General features: G+C 33.6%; 1 protein-coding gene across 1 annotated transcript; it reads right to left on the bottom strand.

The window, feature by feature from the left end:
* Nucleotides 1–549: 549 nt before the first annotated feature.
* On the bottom strand, nucleotides 550–6904 carry LOC137249048 (very long chain fatty acid elongase F-like). The gene is made up of 5 exons (XM_067780158.1): nucleotides 6697–6904; nucleotides 2632–2822; nucleotides 1519–1662; nucleotides 1349–1454; nucleotides 550–1276 (listed from the first exon to the last, which is right to left on the bottom strand). Exons 1-5 carry the CDS (start codon nucleotides 6758–6760, stop codon nucleotides 876–878), a joined length of 906 nt encoding a protein of 301 aa, XP_067636259.1. The 5' UTR covers nucleotides 6761–6904; the 3' UTR covers nucleotides 550–875.
* Between the last annotated feature and the right edge of the window lie 14431 nt (nucleotides 6905–21335).

Raw genomic sequence — 21335 nt, 5'->3', positions numbered from 1 at the left:
ATAAGCACGTTGTTAAATTAAACACCAACTAATTACTCGGAAGTATATCGGCACTACCTGAAAATATGAGTGCCGGTGCGTGTACGTAACATTTTATTATTACGTATAAACATATAAAAGAATGTGCATTAAAATAATATTGCGACAATAAACTGAGATATAACCTACCCTATATTTCAAGCTAGGTCAAACTGCACAAGGGGTGCAAAACAAATTCGAAATCGGTTTAGTAGTTTAGGAGTCAATCGTGGACAAACAATGTGATACCTGATTGTTATATATATAAAGACTAACTCTGAAAAGGTGAACAAAAAATGGTTCCCTGAAAAAATTTTCACAGCTTTGTTAAATATTTCTAGGTTATATATATATCGTTGAAGAAGTATTAATATTTTCTTATAATATCCTGAAATAAACTGAGAAATTGGCTATAACCAAAAAAGTTATAGGCTCGTAAGAGTCCCAAGGTACGAAGAAACGATTTATGCCCGTTACGCACGATTTTGAGGGTGACCGGAGATAGAAAAATGGTATGACTTCCCAGGTATGTTTTTGGTGTCACACAGTGTTATTTATTTAATAGTTAGTCGAATACAGTCCTGTCTTTACTTATTTTAAGTTTCAATTTAACATAAAATTAAACACTAACATAACATTAAACATTAATTGTTTAATAATTTAAAAATTATCATTTACAATTTTTTGCAATCATACTTAATTTATGCTTAAAAAGGTAAATCTCAATGGACTACTGAACTATAAAAATGTTCGATCAATTATGCATAAATCAAAAAGTTACAGTCAATTTGAAAATCAACCACTTCAGATAAATAAACGGAGCCAACATCTTTGCTCATTTTCAATATAATTTTATTTCATTCACTCGATCCAAGAGCAGAGGCACTTAAGGCAAACGCTTGGCAAGGTCGTTCCATCTTTTTCCGATGTTGCTGTTCTAATTTCTTCTTTTGCACCACCTTCGTCTTGCTTTTATACAAATATGTTTTATAGTAGAAATCACAGAAAAGTATGAGTATAAAAAAATTTTGTAGAAATGCAACCCAAACCCAAAATAAGTCAAGACCGCACCAATTATTCACGATTGGCAAAGAGAGTTGAAGTGTCAATGTGCAAAATTGTACAATTTGTAATAGCGTAAGTCTGCGCTTCCATGGTGCAATTTGTTCGTTTGGTATTTTTGTGGCCAGGAAGTAATAACTGTACATACAAACGTGTACGAATGAATTGATAATACCGGTGAAGGTAAAGTGCGAAGCTAAAAGTGCAGAAAAGTGATTAAATAAAATGATTTCCAACTAAATTTAATTGCAAGATATTTTAAATTTACCATAATTCAGCGTACAATAATTCCAAACACCGTAAACCATAATGGTGTGATGATAGACGTGGAGAAAGGAAATTTGTCGGTATTTTTTGCGTAGCAAAAAAAATATCTGCAGAAAAAGACGGTTTTATATAAAGCTATGTAGCTTTATTTTATACTCTCGTAGAACTTACGGTATCGATTAGATCCATATACTTGGAGACATAGTAAAGATATGCAGGCATGGCAAGCGCCATCATTTCGGGACTGTCATCTTTGGGATCATAAGGCTGGCAGGAAAGATGGAAATACGGTTTGAGGTAAGAGTTTCGCAGGGACTGGAATTGTAAAGGAAAATTATAGTATTAGTATTAAGTCACGTTTTTCGTTCATTATCATTGATAAACACCTTATCTTGATATTAAAAAACTTGTGCGAATTTAGAAATTTGGTTATCGATTTTAAATTAGCTTCCTTGTGAGCTAGGTTATTAAATTAAAAGTGGTTAACAGTTCAATGACAGCTAAACACATATGACCAAAAGTTTCGCTAGGTGTCGGAGCAATCTGCATATGTGACCCGGCCTATGAAAAGGTGGCTTATGACTGCAAAAAATAAATTGCGAGAAACAGCTGTTAAAGGTAAATAATGCATTTCTTCAGTTTCTTAGTAGTAGTAATTTTTGTTTAGTCATAAGCCACCTTTTCCTAGGCCGGGTCACATATTCTGGAAAATCGCTGTCTTTTATGGAGACAAAGATGTTCCGCACGTGGATATTCAGCCGATCCTGCATTCGATGATAATAGAATTTTCTCTCTCGGCAAACAAAAATCGCACACCGACGGTGAGTATCGAAGGAAGTATAATAATGAGCTTTCGCAGATATGACGATATTTCAGCGAATAAGAACTCAAAGGGTTCGCTGGCTAGGTAATGTTATGTGAATCGACTAATACGTTCCGGCCAAAAGAGAAGCTTGAAAGCAGACGTAGGAGGAGCTCCATTGAGGTGAGAGAGGCAGAGGGATGAATAGTTGACCTCCCTCCTTTGGTGCAGCCAATTGGCGTCAGTTATCGCGAAACAAGGATAGCCTGGTGTGACTTGTTACGAAAAGGCCAAAATTGCTAAAGCAGTAAAACACTAATTACTATGAAGATGATGATGTTGGAAGCGTTGTAGTGTTAATTGAACTACAGATATGATTTGTACTCAAGATATGATTTGTAGTATTTAAAGATATGATCTGTAATAAAAACTCACGAAGCTGACACGATATTTTAGGTTTAAGTTTCATTTTATTAACTTACCGCCGTAAATATATATGCATTCAGCGCGACTTGTATAAGATTATATATCTGCATTGCAGATTTTACATTGAGGGGCTTTTGATTTTCCATTAATTTTGGTCCCCATTTTTTTATGACGAACAAATAAACAGCCAAAATTGTAAACATGGGCCATGGTGCGCCAAGCAAGGGCCACGTAGAAAGTCGTAAATCTAAGTGTACATTAGAAAATATTATTAGTTCACCTTATTGTAGCAATTGAAGAATATATGAGATAAGCGGGAAATAAATACAAAAAAAAGTAATAATAGATAATGATTTTAGGAGCAAAGTTTCACAGTACAGTTTGAACGCGGCAATGGCTACTAGGAAATGTTTCTGATATGTTTCTGTTTATCGGTATAGTAACAGCAACAGCAACATGGTTCATGAAATTCATTTCTTCATCAGCAAGATTTATGGGTGCTGAACTTTGAAATCGAGCCCGTCTGCATTCTTACTGGCGTTAAGGCTACTCAATAATTTGAATGCCCCGATGCTCACTTTGTTATTTGTCTATAACTATTACCGTTTTTTTCCTATTCCTTTTGTACAGGCTTTGGTACATATATAAATAGGTAAATGTAAGTCACGAAAATCTCCAAAGAAATTTTAGGCCAAGCTTCCCTTCCGATTTACATCAGGCCATGGCCTACATGTTTTCACTGAGAAACTTTTCATGGCAGAATTACAGTCGGAGTGCTTGCCATATCGCGACCCCGCTTAGAAAAACTTTATTCTAATTGAGAAAAAAACGTGTTTATAAAATTTTTCTGTTGCTTTGCCCTGGGCTTGAACCCAGAATCTTTGGTGTGACAGGCGGAGCACGCTTCCACCACACCACGGCGGCCGTACATAAATATATAACTTATGTTTTTAAACCTAAATTGCGTGTTATACTTTTAGGCGGATTTCAACAAAACTTTATAAGTTATATTAGAGCAGTGGTTGGCGCGCCATAGCCCAATTCAGTCAGATTTCTTCACACCTATTCTTACTCTTCATCGTTTAGTCGCTAGCAAGAGAACAACAAATAAACAGTGAACACGACGGTCGCACAAATGTTAAGATTCCCTGTGAGAAATATTTGGACAATGCAACTGTGAAGATGGTCTTTCCGTAATTAACTCATGGTCTTAACATGTTTAGGGTGGATTGTTACTTTTTTAGATTTGTTATAGATATGAGTTTTTTTAAAGTAACTTAGCAAAATAATCCAAAAATTAACATAAATTATTATTTTTTTTTTTCTTTTTTCAAGTATCTACATATTTTTTAAACTTTCTGCACTTCTCTCTGCACTGGCTGCGACACCCGTATTAGTTTCGGAAATGTGATGTTTTAAATTATTGATTGTCACTATTTTTGCCCTATAAGCCGTGTTAAGCCGCTTTGAAAAGCAAAGTTTCATATGCATTTACATGTAAAAATATCGGTTACTCTTCGGAGCGACCACAGCTGAATACATTAGGGGACTTGGGAACATTTAAATTATTTCTGAAGGGTCTATCACATTATCCCCAACATCAAAAACCCCAAAACAAAATCCCCAAATCAAAATGCCCAAAATCAAAATCCCCAAAATCAAAATCCCCAAAATCGAAGTCCCAAAAATCGAAATCTCCAAACTCATAATCCTCAACACAAAATACCAATTTTATGTATGAAATAAATTCAAATTAGGTTTAAAATCGCCGCGACCAAAATAGGCTAATACTCCATACCAACTTTCTGCATAGGCGGCCTTCGGCCGCGCTTATAAAAAATAACCCTGGGCTACGCCATGCCAAGTCCGGGTGTGTGATATAACCGTGGCGGTTCTTCTGCGTAGTACACGCTTCTGTTAGCTTGTTCGAATTAGAGCGACTAGCAGTCCTATATATGGATAAGTAAAAAAAATGTATTGCCAAAACGTGAATATATAGTTATACACACATAAATATGAATGAAAGAGGAAAGAGATATTGCTATTTTTACACAGCCATGATGTTTATCATAGCACTGGGATTTTGTGTTTGGGGATTTTAATTTTGGGGATTTTGAATTTGGAAATTATGTGTTTGGATATTTTTTTTTTTTGGGGATTTTGTGTTTGGATATTTTTTTTTTTTGGGGATTTCTTGGCACTCCCATTTCTGAATCACCAATCATGTTTTCCAGGAAGTGTTTTTAACAAATGCACGTTGCCATTTTAACTTTAATTTCCTGCCGAAATGCTCCCGCTCTCGCTCTCACTAATACTCTTACATTTAAATTTTTGCCGCCAGTGTATTTGATTTATAGAGGAGCATCTACCAGTCGACTCTACCTCAAGGTTCAGCACCCGAAAACCTAGCTGATGAAGAAATAAAATTCAGTGTACAAAACTTTGTAATTTTTCTCTTATATCAATGAAAAAGAGAGATTATTCTAATAAAAGATATGAATAATATTAATTATTTTGCGCGAAATGCTTAAAACTTTTTTTAATTCCTTCATATTACGTTTGTTTCAAGTTTTTCCGCAAATTTCAGTAGATATTTTACAAATCTAGCAATTGGCTTTTGCGGAGCTTAAAATTTGGAAATTCTGTGCGCTCCACCTCTTTGGCTTTTCACAACAGCTATTTTTAGAACTTTCAAATCAAAATTCATCAAGATTATTCTATTTCTGTTTAAGTACATATTTTTCAGTGACGTTTGCATTTAGAATTTTCTTAGGCCAACGAAATACTAAGCGTTGATAGGTAACACTGTGCTGCGTGGTGGAATCGCGTTAACAGCGTACTCGGATTTTGCAGCTCTTAGAAGTAACATTAAAAGACAAGGAAGTTAAGCCACACATCTCTTATTTTTCTAGCCATCGTGCAAAAAAGCAAGTGCAGCAGTGACCAGAAATAAAGAAAGTGCAATTTTTTCGAATTTTGTCAGATAAATTTTTATTTTTTTCTAGCTTCTATGTTTCACGAAAGAACCTGTATGGATTTTGTAATTGGACCTATGCAAATCAGTGTCGTTTTAAAAAAAAAAAACAAACATGGAAAATCGAAGAAAATTTACGAAAATTTTCTATGCCATTTTTTGATTGTGCAATTTTTTATCAATATCAATCTTACAATGAACTCGAAATTTGCACTGATTTTTGACAATTTTTTTGTTTTTCAGCTGGGTGTTTCAGATTTTCTTCCCACTTTGTTCGTGGAAGATCTAGAGCACACTTCCAAAAAACATTTTTTTTTAAATCAATGCGATTTTTGAGAGAATAATAACTTCTACTTTGTTGGACTGACATTGATTGGGCTGCTGAGCTGCATACTCACAAAAACTTACAGAATTCCAAATAAAAAGTTCGAAATGTTCTTAAAGTTTTCTCAAAATTACAAAAACGTTTACGAGGCGTACTTTCTGTTAAAAAATTCATGGACATTTCTTTTTTTTTTTTGTAAAAAGCAAAAAGAATTTGGTTAACGAAATTTGATAAAAATCGCAACAACAGCTATTTTTTTTTCACTGCTATATATAATTTGGACTTAAGGGATTCCAAAGAGACGTAGCACTAAAAGTTAAATAAATAAAATGAATTATTTCAATAACAAAAAAGTTGCGCTGCGTTATAACGCCAATACTTGGACACCACCTCCACAATACTAGAGCTTTTACCCATGCCTGCAGCTTATAATATCGTGCACGTCTTGGTATGCCGTTTTTTTTTGTAAGATATTTTCCAAATACAGTTTTCAAAGAATACAGTTTAACACAGTTCGCACAATTGGAATAAGGCATGAGTTCAAAAATCAGGAACATACCGAATTTTTGTTAACTTTTATTCCATGTCGTTTAGAAATTTGAAAAAATTACAAATTTTGTCATTGCGATTCAGAAAATTTAAAATAAAATTGAACTTTTTGAACACCAAAATTTTAGTGAGCAGTTTGAGATGGTTTTGAGCTAAGTACGGGCACAATCAATAGGTATTTTACACAAAAAATTTAAATTTTTCTCTTAAAAAGACTTATCTCGCTTCCAATTCCTTAGAATTACCCGCTTTATTATTTGTTAGTATGCAGACCTCTATTAAAAGATGAATCCAATTTGCGTATTTCCTTGTAGAGTAAACGTAAAACGAGAAACATTCTTGTTTTTTTTTTTTTAATTTATTAATTTGCTATTGTATTTTTTTGTATTGAATATGAAAAGCAAAAATGTGCACCGCACCATTCACCATTCAAAATTCGCAGCCTTTGAACAATACTTTTCTGAGTAGGTAATGCACTCGTTAAGACGTTACGCAGTTGACTATTTGTACAAACGCAAAATGCAAGCTAATATTTATAAAAGATTTGCGCTTGCCATACGGTAAAAATTATTGCACATAAAATAACCTCAAACAAATTAACAAAGAACAATTATTATTAAATAAACGAATGCTCATTAATGCGTTGAACATTAGACCAAATAAGTGAAAGTAAAATTTGTTATTTACATTTGAGCTAATTGTGTAGTTTATATGTTTATTTTAACAGAAATTAAAAAGATATTAGAATCAAAATCCGACTTTTATATCGTAATATCTATGTACCTTAGGATAGATACTACAGTAAGGATATGATATGATATATATTGTAGTACGAGATATTATAAACATATTACATATGTACTATATATCTTATTTCGGTACATCGCAGCCCCAGGAATCAAAATAAGAGTGGCTTTACCACTCCGATAGATTGTGACGTCTGGCCAGACGAGAAGGCTTTATTTTCGTGAATAATTTTATTGCTACCCAACCGATCATGGAAAGCTTTAATGAATTTTTAAGTTTAGAGGCGGTCTTTATAATAATTCGGAAATCGGTATGTTTTTCTTTATATATTATCCTTTTTTTTTGTACCAAAATTGATTATGTCACATTTTATCGTTGTCGTCCTGCTAGACGAATATTTTTTAGCCTATGAGACCTCATAGCTTGTATTCATTTCAAAACTTATCAATAACAAGTAAAAGTGTCTAAGTTCGGGAGTAACCGAACATTATATACTCAGCGTGAGCTACAGGTGTACTTTTTTTTTTATTTCATTTCAGATAAATTAGTTTTCTACATAAAACGTGGCACCGGCCATATAAAAAAAAATTTTTCCCCATTGCCTCTTACAATAAAACTTGATAAAAGTTGAAAAGTGATATATCATTGATTCAAAACTATTTTTCTAAAAATCTATAGCTTATTTTTCTAGTCGACGACCCTTTTAAATTTGTTTTATATCTAAGTTGCCGTGGTCTTTAACAGATCCCGTCCAGTTTTACTAGAAATATTTTCTGCTATAAGGAAAATATGTGTACACAATTTCATTACGATATGTAAATTTTTCTTCAAGTTATGGCTCCCATAACATAGAAAATTTCTTAGTCTCCAATTTAATGTTATAATTCAATTTAGAAAGTAAAATTCTATTGACACAAAGCTCTTTTTCTCTAAGGTATAATTTATTATTTTCGTCTGCGACCCTTTTAAAAATCTTTTACATAAAAGTGGGCGTGGTCTTTAACCGATCTCGCCCATTTTTCTCTAAAAACATTTCCTACTATAGGGAAAATTTGTGTACCAAACTTTATTACGATCCGTTGATTTTTCTTCGAGTTATGGCTCCCGAAAGATACAAAATTGCCTAGCCATAAAAGGGGCGGTGCCCAACCCATTTTCAAAAATTTTAGTGTTTTCTAATTTAATGTTATAACTCAACTTAGAAAGTAAAATTCTATTGACACAAAGCTCTCTTTCGTCCACGACCCTTTTCAAATCTTTTATATAAAAGTGGGCGTGGTCCTTAACCGGTTTCGTTAATTTTTCTTCAAAGTATTCCATATAGTAAAGGCAACCACTCTGCCGAATTTTGTGACGATAGGTTTAACGATTTTTGATTTATGATTAGTAAAATTGATTTTATCACAAGTGGGCGGTGCCACGCCCATTTAAATTTCTTTTTTTCAAATTTGTATCAAGAGTCTGAGTATCAGTCCACGCGTCAAATTTCAACATTCTAGGTGTTTTATTTACTAAATAATCAGGTTTTTTGTGTTTTCCAAAATGTTATATATATAAAAAGTGGGCGTGGTTATCATCCGATTGCGCTCATTTTCAATACCAATCTATTCTGGGTACAGATAAGCTCGTGTACCAAATTTGGTGAAGATATCTCAATATTTACTCAAGTTATCGTGTTAACGGGCAGACGGACGGACGGACGGACATGGCTCAAACAATTTTTTTTTTTTTTCGATACTGATGATTTTGATATATGGAAGTATATATCTATCTCGATTCCTTTACACCTGTACAACCAACCGTTATCCAATCAAGGTTAATATTCTCTATGTGCAAAGCACTCTGAGTATAAAAATTCAAACTTATTTCTGGGTAATCACAGTGTGCAACGAGTTTTCTTCAAAATTTAAATAAAAACTCAAATATTTGTGGATAAAGTTCAAAGTGTCAAATTTCGTCTGGCTAGACGACAACCCTAAGACGTGTTGAATTTATACACCGCTAATCGGAGGGTTATTGGTCCATTTTTTTTCAAATTTTTTCAATTATATCCTTCCTTTTTTGTTGTCAATATTTTACGAACATCCTTCTTTGCGCTTTGTAACTGAAACCCTGCGAAGCAATCTTAAAATGTTTTTAGAAAGGTTCGAAAATTAAAAAAAAAATCGAAATTACTATTTTTTTAGAGCATGCAGTTTTGTAGCCAAATCAATTTTAGTATCACAAAGCACAGATTATAGGTTTTTCAAAATAAGTATTAATTTTTGACAATTTTTTTCCGAAAGATTATTTCGTCCATACAAAGGGTGAACAATTTTTTTATATGGAAAGAAATCTCTAACACGCTTTGGAAAAACTGTTCACAATTTGGGAGACCTTGCACATGTTATTTCGGAGCAAACTACTGCAAGAACGAAAACGGCGACCTCGTAACCGATATGAAGGTTGTGCTTAGATTTTGGATGGAACATTTCTCCGCTCTTCTAAGTGGAGACAGCGGTGTACCGCACAGGGCTGATGGGCCCGAAACCGCGATCGATTATGATGGCATTAATGTCCCCCACCCAATTATAACGAAGTCAGAATAGCAATAACCAGATTTAAAAAAACAAAAACGGTGTGAGCGGGGTGCTTGACGAGTATGTAAAGCGCATTCCCCTTCCTGTTTGCAAAATATGGTCGAAAGGAGATCCTGCAAACTGCGCCAAATATCGTGGAGCCAGCTTTCTTATTATCGCGTATAAGGTTATATCTAGAGTACGGTACGAAATAATCATGAATCGGCTGTTTTGACCTTGTCAGTACGGCTTCCAAGCGTGGTAAATCCAACACCGACCAGATTTTCATATATGTGCCAAATCTTAGAAAAAAACCTACGAAAAAAGAATATTATCACGCCTTCAACAGCACGAAAAGGATCTAGCTCTACGCTGCTATGTCTGAATTTGGTTTCGCCGCAAAAACTTTATGGTTGCAAAGAATGACGCAGACCAACACCATCACCTCAGTCAGAATTGGGAAGCACCTCTCCGAGCCTATTTAACCTAAATGAGGTTTAAAACAGGGTGACTACTATAATTTGATGCCGAAAAAATACAACCTACAGGAGAAGCATGGACCATGACAAAATCAGATGAACAGGCTCTGGGGGTGTTCGAGAGAAAAATTCTTCGAAAGAGTTATGGACCTCTATGCGTTGGCGATAGTCCAGCGAATTAAAGCGCAGCGACTGCGCTGGCTTGTCCGTGTTATGCACATAAAAGGTAACGCCCCGGCTAAGAAAGTATTTTTATCGGAACCCGCCTATGGAGGCAGAGCAAGAGGGCAGCCCCCATTCTGCTGAAAGGACTAGATGGAAAACTATTTAAATTTCTTTAATGCGACCAATTGGCCGCAGTAAACCCATAGAAGAAACTACTGGCGCGCCTTGTTGTATGGCCATAGCCGTTTAAACTGTTAAACACCAATTAAGTAAATAATTAAGTATAGCATGTGCATTAATCGCAAACAAGATAAGACAGCCTGCGGCAACATAGTTGAATTCAAGGCTTTAGTTAGCGCTTAGCTATTCGAATATATTTACAAGAGTTCCACGGAAGGTTTTTTGAACCGCAGACGAAGTCGAACTGAGCATTATGTTTTGATCTACCAATCGGCCAACTACCAAAGAAGAAGACGATCAATTACTTTAAATTAAATAAACAAGTTTTTAAACAAAAATGGATTTCTATAAGAATTTCGTTAAGCATCAATAAAATACTAGTTTTCAAAAGCAAATTTCAATTCCTCTCACTAACTTTTGTGGAAATTCTCGTAAGTACCTGCAGAATGCATACTGTCATGCTCACATTTTATTCCATTCATTGGTTTATGCAATGTTCCAAAAATGTTTGTATTTAATAGGAAACTTCTCAATTAAATTATGAGTTTGTTAAATTCTGTCGGTTTGAACTTCAAACATGTTTTAAAAATTATTCTAAAACATAATATTATTTTAAAACAAAAAAAAGTGCCAAAGTTAAAAAACTCATACACACTTCTGACTTTGAAACAAAACCAAAAAGTTTAAGAAATCTTAAAATATAAGCTTGTTTACATTTCCAGTTTTAAAAATAAACCCAAAAGTTTAAGATAACTGCTGAATACCTAAATATAGAAACGATTGCTATGACAGAAATTCACGTTAAATACGAAAGCAATTTGTAAAATATTAAGCTTCTATATGATAAATACAGAAAGATATTACAAGAACATCTCTTTTCTGAAAAATCAGTTTTATGGGGGATATATGTTTCAGTGATCCGATGTGGTCGATTCCGGTCAATGTCTTGTCCCTCATATAAATATACCCGCTGTATATAACGATATCTCAAAAATTGAGGGACTAGTTTGCATTCAAACAGACAGACGGACGGACGGACAGACGAACATAACTAAATGAACTCATTTTGCTATGGAATCATAACATACGGTCACGGATCGAAACTCAAGCCATGAAAATTAGCCTATCCAAATATTAAAAAAAATAATAATATATTACGGATCTAGTGAGTATGTGTTGTCCCTAGTTCAGATATTTCAATAATCCGATATACCATTTCGGAGTTATTGTCATTTTGAAATTGGAATTCGATCACGGATCGTATGTTATAATTCGACCCCTGATCAATTCGGTATACTCATTGGTAGATCTATATCTTTGAGGACCTTTTTTGAGACTAGTGACAAACTTAATAAAACATTTCGAATTTATAAAGCATATAAAAACCGGTTAAATACGATAAATATTACAGTAAGAAACTCGATGCAACGCTGAAGGTTCAAATTATATATTTTTGAGCACCGATGCTTTGCGTGTATAGCCTTGATAAACATTTACAAAAATAAACAAATTTAAAGTTAAAAAATTTCTAATTTCATTCCAGTCCAGCTAACATTAATATTTAATTAAATTAATATTAATGTTAGCTGGACTGGAATGAAATTAGAAATTTTTTAACTTTAAATTTGTTTATTTTTGTAAATGTTTATCAAGGCTATACACGCAAATATTTAATTAAATTAATATTAATGTTAGCTGGACTGGAATGAAATTAGAAATTTTTTAACTTTAAATTTGTTTATTTTTGTAAATGTATATATATATATATATGCATGTGTATGCTAAAATTTTGCAAAACACGAAAATAATTTAATTAAATATTAATGTATATATATATTAGGCTGGGTCGCTTTGTGGGAGGCAAAAAAATCGCCCATTGCTCTGTGAAAATCATATTCTAGGGATCAAAATAAGAAACTTTGCAGAAGGAACCATACCTCTAAAACGAATTCTGATGTCCCCCCTTTGGGTCGTAGGTGCAAATTTTGAAAAATCCCACTTTGAAATACCTATGTTTTTTCTTTTGGAGTTTATTTTTCTCTTTAGAAATTTATTTAGTCAGAACATATGTAAATCAAAAAATGAATTTAACTTAGTAATAGAAAAAAAATTAAAAAAAAAATTATTAGAAATTAGCGTTTTTACAACCCTTTTAAAACCAAGGCATCACTGTGATGCATTTGCATGTCGTAAACATAGTTGTGTGGGTTTTTTATTCAACCGTTTTAAAAAATGAAGGTATCAATTTGACACAATTGCAGATCGTAAAATTGCTTGTGTTGTTTTTTTAAGCCACCACCAGACACAGCAGGTAGAATTGAAATTACCCCTACCCAAAAATTCGACCCAAGTGGGGGGGGGGGGGGGCATCAGGTTTCGTTTTAGAGGTATTGTTCCTTCGGCAAAGTTTCTTATTTTGATACCTAAAATACGATTTTCACAAAGCAATGAGCGATTTTTAAATCGACCCGCCCTAATATATATATACATATATAACTTTTTATTTCTGTTTACAAAGTATTTCCGTTCATTGGGCGCAGGTTGCACTTGGATCGGCCTTGAAAACGGTTTTTATATATTTATGCATAACAGCTTTGGCCATTGCGATGTAGAAGTAGTGTCATGGTCTACGATACCGAAAGTTACAGCAAACATTAAAATACTTTAAAAATGTTGCCTAAGCGGGGTGGTCCCCCAACACTGGCTTTTGGTATGAAACGCTTCTCATCAAAATTATTCTTTCGAAGCGTTCTGAATCGGCAACAAAAAATGCCGTCAGACTAAAAAGCAATACAAAACAAACTTGAAGGGAACCTCGGCCTCGATCTCCTCTGAGGTAAATATCGAACCAAGTTGTTATTATTCATGTGTAAAAGCTTTATTAAAGAAATTCTGTTCATTTCTAAATTACTTTAAAATGAACGTTAATATTTATAAATCTATATCTGCGGCCGCCGTGGTGTGATGGTGCGCTCCGTCAAACACACCGAAGATCCTGGGTTCACGCCCCGGGAGAAACAACATCAAAATTTTAGAAACAAATTTTTTCAATTAGAAGAAATTTTTTCTTAACGGGTGGCCCCTTGGAAGTGTTTGGCAAGCACTCTGAGTGTATTTCTGCCATGAAAAGCTCTCAGTGAAAACTCGTCTGCCTTCCCTTTCATCTGATGCCGTTCAGAGTCGACATAAAACAAGTAGGTCCTGTCCTGCCAATCTGTAGGAAAAATTAAAAAGGAGCACAACGCAAATTGGAAGAGAAGCTCAGCCAAAAATTCTTCGGAGGTTATCGCGCCATAAATTTATTTTATATATGCGTTTATTAAAGCCCATCATATAATAAATGTAAGATATGATTCTAGGGATCACTTTTCAACAAAATTTGTGTGGATATTAAAGCAATTCAGAGTTTTGCATATTTGATATTGGAAATATTTCAATAGCAATTATAAGCTACGGATTGTAGGCAACTTTTTCCATTTTAAAATTTTTCTTTTCGGAATTTGACATTAGCTAATTTTCTATTCAATGTTGAAAAATAAACTATGGATTTGGAAATTGTGCATTGCCATACCAAAGCAAATGCATAGCCATATAATTTGTTAGTTTATTGTGTAAAAATTCTACATACATTTGCTAATACATTGTTGCTTGACCATTTGCATATAATTTTGAACTCCCATATAGTTCTTTTTATATATTTGCTCAATTTGATATTCTTAGAAAATTGCATGGTTAATGAAATATTGTTGCGTTGTAAATATTTACATAGAAATGTTGCAATTGCATATTTAATTTACACGTACTTTTTGATTCGAGTGAGGAAGACTAACCCAGCTATGTTTTAATTACACAAATAAACGCTTATGCATTTTAATTACTTTATTTCCAAACTAAAGCTGTATATAAAAAGAACATGATTTATTAATGAAATTAAATCAATGAATTATAAAAAATAGATGCCAGATTGTTGCTCTAATAACTTTATCTAAAATCCTTCAAATCATCAAATAAATTCTTGTTATTATACCTTTCATGAACCTGAAGTGGTACATTAACTTTGGTCCGATGTTTGTAACGCAAGAAATATAGAAGATAGACCCACCATTAAGTATACCGAATTGATCAGGGCAACGAACTAAGTTGATATAACCATGTCCGTCTGTCCGTCCGTCCGTCCGTCTGTCTGTTTGGACGCAAAATACTCAATCAAATTTTGAGATATCTTATATTTTTGTATAATATTAGACATGTGTCGGATCCGGTAGGATCTGACCACTATAACATATATCTCCCATACAACCGATCGTTCAGATAGAAAGATTTTTGGCAATTTCTCCCTTAATTTCCAATATAAAAGCGTTAAATTTCGTAATATTTATTCTAATATATCATAGAAGATTTCATGAAAAAATCATTTCGATCGGAGCTATATATAATATATATCCCATACAACCGATCGTTCAGATAGAAAGATTTTTGGCCATTTCTCCCTTAGTTTCCAATGTAAAAACGTGAAACTTGGTGATATATATTTTAATATATCATAGAAGATTTCCTGTAAAAATCACTTTGATCGGAGCTATATGTATATAGTATATACCTATCCCATACAACCGATCGTTGAGGTAGAAAGATTTTTGGCCATTTCTCCCTTAGTTTCCAATATAAAAACGTGAAACTTGGTGATATATATTTTAATATATCATAGAAGATTTCCTGTAAAAATCACTTTGATCGGAGCTATATATAATATATATCCCATACAACCGATCGTTCAGATAGAAAGATTTTTGGCCATTTCTCCCTTAGTTTCCAATATAAAAACGTGAAACTTGGTGATATATATTCCAATATACCATAGAAGATTTCCTGAAAAAATCACTTTAATCGGAGCTATATGTATATAGTATATACATATCCCATACAACCGATCGTTGAGGTAGAAAGATTTTTGGCCATTTCTCCCTTAGTTTCCAATATAAAAACGTGAAACTTGGTGATATATATTCCAATATACCATAGAAGATTTCCTGAAAAAATCACTTTAATCGGAGCTATATGTATATAGTATATACCTATCCCATACAACCGATCGTTGAGGTAGAAAGATTTTTGGCCATTTCTCCCTTAGTTTCCAATATAAAAACGTGAAACTTGGTGATATATATTTTAATATATCATAGAAGATTTCCTGTAAAAATCACTTTGATCGGAGCTATATATAATATATATCCCATACAACCGATCGGTCAGATAGAAAGATTTTTGGCCATTTCTCCCTTAGTTTCCAATATAAAAACGTGAAACTTGGTGATATATATTTTAATATATCATAGAAGATTTTCTGAAAAAATCACTTTGATCGGAGCTATATATGTATATATCCCATACAACCGACCGTTCAGATAGAAAGATTTTTGGCAATTTCTCCCTTAATTTCCAATATAAAAGCGTTAAATTTCGTAATATTTATTCTAATATATCATAGAAGATTTCATGAAAAAATCATTTCGATCGGAGCTATATATAATATATATCCCATACAACCGATCGTTCAGATAGAAAGATTTTTGGCAATTTCTCCCTTAGTTTCCAATATAAAAACGTGAAACTTGGTGATATATATTTTAATATATCATAGAAGATTTCCTGTAAAAATCACTTTGATCGGAGCTATATATAATATATATCCCATACAACCGATCGTTCAGATAGAAAGATTTTTGGCCATTTCTCCCTTAGTTTCCAATATAAAAACGTGAAACTTGGTGATATATATTTTAATATATCATAGAAGATTTCCTGAAAAAATCACTTTAATCGGAGCTATATGTATATAGTATATACCTATCCCATACAACCGATCGTTGAGGTAGAAAGATTTTTGGCCATTTCTCCCTTAGTTTCCAATATAAAAACGTGAAACTTGGTGATATATATTCCAATATACCATAGAAGATTTCCTGTAAAAATCTTTTGGATCGGAGCTATATATAATATATATCCCATACAAGTGATCGTTCAGATAAGGGGTTTTTAAACGTTTTTATTTAGCTTGAGTTGACAGGCAGGCCGCACGGCCGTTGTTAACGAATCTTGTAATAGATATTTAAGTAACTTCCCGATAAGCTACAAGCTTGAAACTTGGAATATAGTTCAGAACCCGATGACAATGCAATAATAAGGAAAAATCCGATAGGTGGCGCAAGGATCGAGATATTCGCAAAATTCGCATTTGTGGTCCGATTTGGCTCATATTTGGAACACATAATACATACAAGAATAGAAATCGACCTGTGAAAAAAATCGCCAGTAGGTGGCGCATGGATCGAGATATTCACAAAAATCTTATTTGTGGTCCCATTTGGCTCATATTTGGAACACATAATACATGCAAGAATAAAAAGCGACTTATGAAAAAAAATCGCTGCTAGGTGGCGCATGGATCGAGATATTCACAAAAATCGTATTTGTGGTCCTACTTGGCTCATGCTTGGAACACATAATACATACAAGAATAGAAAGCGGCCTATCAAAAAAATCGCTGCTAGGTGGCGCAAGGATCGAGATATTCACAAAAATCGTATTTGTAGTCCATATTTGGAACACATAATACATACATGAATAGAAAGCGACCTATGATGCCCGATTTGGCTCATATTTGGAACAAATATTGCATACAGTCCGGTAGAAGTGACATCAAAATATTTTGGAGTTGGAGGAGGGACAAGCATACGTGGCGCAAAGTCGAGTAAAGTCTTTGGAAGGATTATGTATTGAGTACTTAGGTTGTAACAAATTGTCAGGAAAGAGTCCTTGTAATAATGAATCACTAAATGAACTAAATAGAATGAGAAATAATAGGCAATTAAATAAAGACTAAAAACTTGAAAATAAAATAATTAAAAAAAATTTTTAAGTTAAACGGTTTTATTGAAAACAATACTTACATGAAATAATTATAATACGAAAAGCTAGAAAATAATTAGGTAGGTCCTAGCTACTAGTCATCACACTCCTTACCAATCTATGGCGTTGATCAGACAATTAAATAAAAGCGTTGGACGCGTCATATATCTATTGATAGTCATAAGTAAAACCAACTGAACCTTAATCAGGTTATGCTACGCCTCATATTATTAGAAATTTCACGCGCCCAATGCTTTTATTTAATTGTCTGGTCAACGCCCTAGATTGATAAGGAGTGTGATGACTAGTACCTAGGACCTACCTAATTATTTTCTAGCTTTTCGTATTATTATTATTTCATGTAAGTATTGTTTTCAATAAAACCGTTTAACTTAAAAAATTGTTTAATTATTTTATTTTGCTTTATTTTGTTTTGTTGATTTTCTTTGCCATTTTTTTATATTTATCTTAAAATCGTTTAGGTATGTACGTCTGTTCACTATATATTTCTTATCTTATTTAACGCACTGTTTGGAGATTACAAATGGGATAAGATTATTGTTCAGCCCCATTCGTGAAATGTATGAAGTCTTCGACACAGCCGAAGACAGTGCCGTCCTTACTTGTTTTAATTTCGATATTGTGAGGAGAGGTGTTATGTAACCATGCATGATGAAATAAGCCAGACAGGTGAAGTCAATATTACAAAATGGAGGCGCATATGACAATATTTGTCTTCATAATTTAAGTATTGCTTCCTAACTTAGCTGGAGCATTGATTAGTATTATAAAAAATAATATGCCTTTCTAAAATATGAAGTAATGTGTAGGAAATTAACTGGTGCGGTGGAAATATAGACCGCACCCGTTAATTTCCTTTTTTGTTGAAGAGTTTATTTTCTTTTCACAGTGTCACAATGTCCATAACGAAGGAATATCCAAACATAGCGCTGTCGTCAATAAAATGATCGACGATCTAGAAAAATATTTTAATTTGCGGATGATTATTTGGGACGCTTGTATCTAATACGAAATCTCGAGATTGAAGGGATACGATCCGAAGACCCAATATTTGTTTATATAAAACAAGTATTGAGGTAGGCTCGCTGAGCAGTAAGAGGTGGCTGACGTAAAAAAAAAGAGCGACGGAGTTTTTAAAATGATTTTTAAACAAAGCAGAGCTTATAAATGCATCTTATGGCAACAAAAATTTCGCCTCATCAGTACTTTATTTCAAATAGCTCTGACTTTATACAAAAATTAATTATTCCTAACCATATGACCAAAACCGAAAGACATCGTCTGGCTTTTTCTTTCTACCCACTTGCCTTTCGTCTGTCTAACCACATTCCTCCCTTATTTTCTCCCCCCTCAGCATTTGCTAGTTTAATTTAATCAGTTCATTCAAATAACATTTAGTCCTTCCGTGAAATTGCCCACAGTTCGTCTTGCACTTCCCGCCTTTATCTTATCCAAGTCTATCTCTGACTGTCACTCTTAATCTAATTCATATTCATAATCCCCCTATCAACCTCTTTCTACTTATTTTTCTCAAACTATTACTCTTATTCATATTTTTACTCTCAGTTTACATTTTCGCCTTTTTCCTTTTTCTTTTTCGGCTTCCCCCCATCTTCCTATATTTTTTCTTCCCATTTCCTGTTTTCTCTTCCACCCTCTTTCATGAGTCCGTCTCCAATGATATATTGAGTTTTTTTTTCTGTATATTAAATTTCTAAGGAAGTGCAAAATTAGCAAAATATAAAAAGTACCACACATTTTCCCTCCCCACTACTAAAAAATTCGTGACCAGATGAAATTTCTATACTCAGCTGAGCAGAGCTCACAGAGTATCTTATCTTATAACTTTAAACGAGCAATTCTTGTATATTTCTATGTTTGTATAGTCGAACAACTTCACAGAGATAATTTATCACCTTATAGACTTTCTACATAGGTGTTGCCACTCAGAATGTTTCACAAGGTTGCCGCCTATTCGAAATTAAAAAAAAATCGCATAAGAGATGCCGATATGGGTATCAAACGAAATGTATTTCACTCCGCATTACAATATGGACCTTTTTGAGTAGGGTTGCCCATATTCTATTAAAGTTTTAAAGGAGAAAATTAAAGTTAAAAATCTTCGTAAAAAAAGTTTACACATGATTCGACTTAATTATCTTAATTTCACACACGCAAATTCTAGCAAAATATATTTAAGTGCATATTTTTGGCAAATATGAAATGTATAATTGCAATTTCTCACAGATTACTATTAGAAAAATTTCTCACCATAGCAAAAAGGTATCTCACCATGGTAATTTGCTACCGTTGAACACTAGAGGCATATGTTCAATTTGAAAACGACATCTAACCATTTAACTACTTACCAACAGATGGCGCTTAGGGAAGTAAGTTGACATTTAATAAAACTAACTGATAGTTGTCATTCTTGTAATTTACAAGTTTTTGGAATGTAATAAAATTGTGAGACTTTCATAGTGTATAACTAAAAAAATGTCAAAGTATGTTATCCGGCATACTCGAAGATTGCCGAGCAAAGCTCGTCCGCCCAGGTGCTATAAATTTTGTTCGAATAACGGTACCCCGTAACGAAATAAACTAATCGATATAGATATAGACTTCTATATATCAAAATGATCTGGGCGAAAAAAGAAATTCATTTAGCCATGACCGTCCGTCTGCCCGTAAACACGATAACTTCAGTATCTTAATGAAATTTGGTAAGCAAGTTTCTGGGCACTCTTCCAAGATCGCTAATTAAAATTAACGAAATCGGACTATAACCACGCCCACCTTTTCGATATCAAAAATTTCGAAAAACCGTAAAAGTCCGATAATTCATTACCAAAGACGGATAAAACGATGAAATTTGTTAGGTGGGTTGACCTTATGACGCAGAATAGAAAATTATTAAAATTTGGACAATGGGCGTGGCACCGCCCACTTTTAAAATAAGGTAATTTAAAAGTTTTGCCAGCTGTAATTTGGCAGCTGAGTAGGTAATGTTCGGTTACACACGCACTAAGCCTTCCTTACTTATTTTTGTTGTACTTCTGTCAAAAGCGATTTTTTTTTCAATTTTCTTAGTTTACTGATTTTTATACCCAGCTGTACTTCTACATAGGGAATTGTAACCTTGATTGGATAACGGTTGGTTGTACAGGTATAAAGGAATCGAGATAGATATAGACTTCCATATATCAAAATCATAAGTATCGAAAAAAAAATTTGATTGAGCCATGCCCGTCCGTCTGACCGTTAACACGATAACTTCAGTAAATATTGAGATATCTTCACCAAATTTGGTACACGAGCTTATCTGGACCCAGACGTGTGAACCGATATTGAGACTCTTGATAAAAATTTGTTTAAAATGGGCGTGGCACCGTACACTTGTGATAAAGTCAATTTTACAAATATTACACACGCCGACAAAATGAGACCGATTTTTTTGACCATAAACCAGACCATACTTTCCTAAAGGTTTAAGATGCGCTGAATTCAAATCTGGACGCAGAATTCCTCTGTCACACGCAATTATATTTTGCTGCCACACGGGTAAAGCTAAGTCAATAATTCAAAATATCAATCGAAAACTTTCGATATAAAGGGACACACAATTTCCAGAGTTATTTCCGTTTTGTCGGAAGAGTTTATTCCTTTTTTAAAATGCACAAATAAATTTTATGACACACCGAGTGGTTAAAAGATTTCGAATTATAATAAAATGTAAAAGGAAATGTCAAAACAATAATATAAATGTATGTATGTACGTACATAGTCACATCTGTCAACCCATTGTTGGGGTTGCCAGAGAGGTGAAATACGCTCGCGCGTTAGCGTAAAATAC

This window comes from Eurosta solidaginis, chromosome 4 (genome assembly GCF_040869045.1).
Source record: "Eurosta solidaginis isolate ZX-2024a chromosome 4, ASM4086904v1, whole genome shotgun sequence".
NCBI classification, from domain to species: domain Eukaryota; kingdom Metazoa; phylum Arthropoda; class Insecta; order Diptera; family Tephritidae; genus Eurosta; species Eurosta solidaginis.
Note: the sequence above shows the minus strand (reverse complement) of the source record. Positions and strands in the feature narration are given on the sequence as shown.

Excerpts from the sequence above, each read along its gene's own strand:
- LOC137249048 (XM_067780158.1), bottom strand. The coding sequence starts at position 6,760 with ATGTTTCTCGTTTTACGTTTACTCTACAAGGAAATACGCAAATTGGAT. Across the intron at positions 2,823-6,696 it reads GGATTCATCTTTTAATAGAG|ATTTACGACTTTCTACGTGG; the intron begins GTCTGCATACTA and ends ATGTACACTTAG. Across the intron at positions 1,455-1,518 it reads ATATGGATCTAATCGATACC|ATATTTTTTTTGCTACGCAA; the intron begins GTAAGTTCTACG and ends CTTTTTCTGCAG.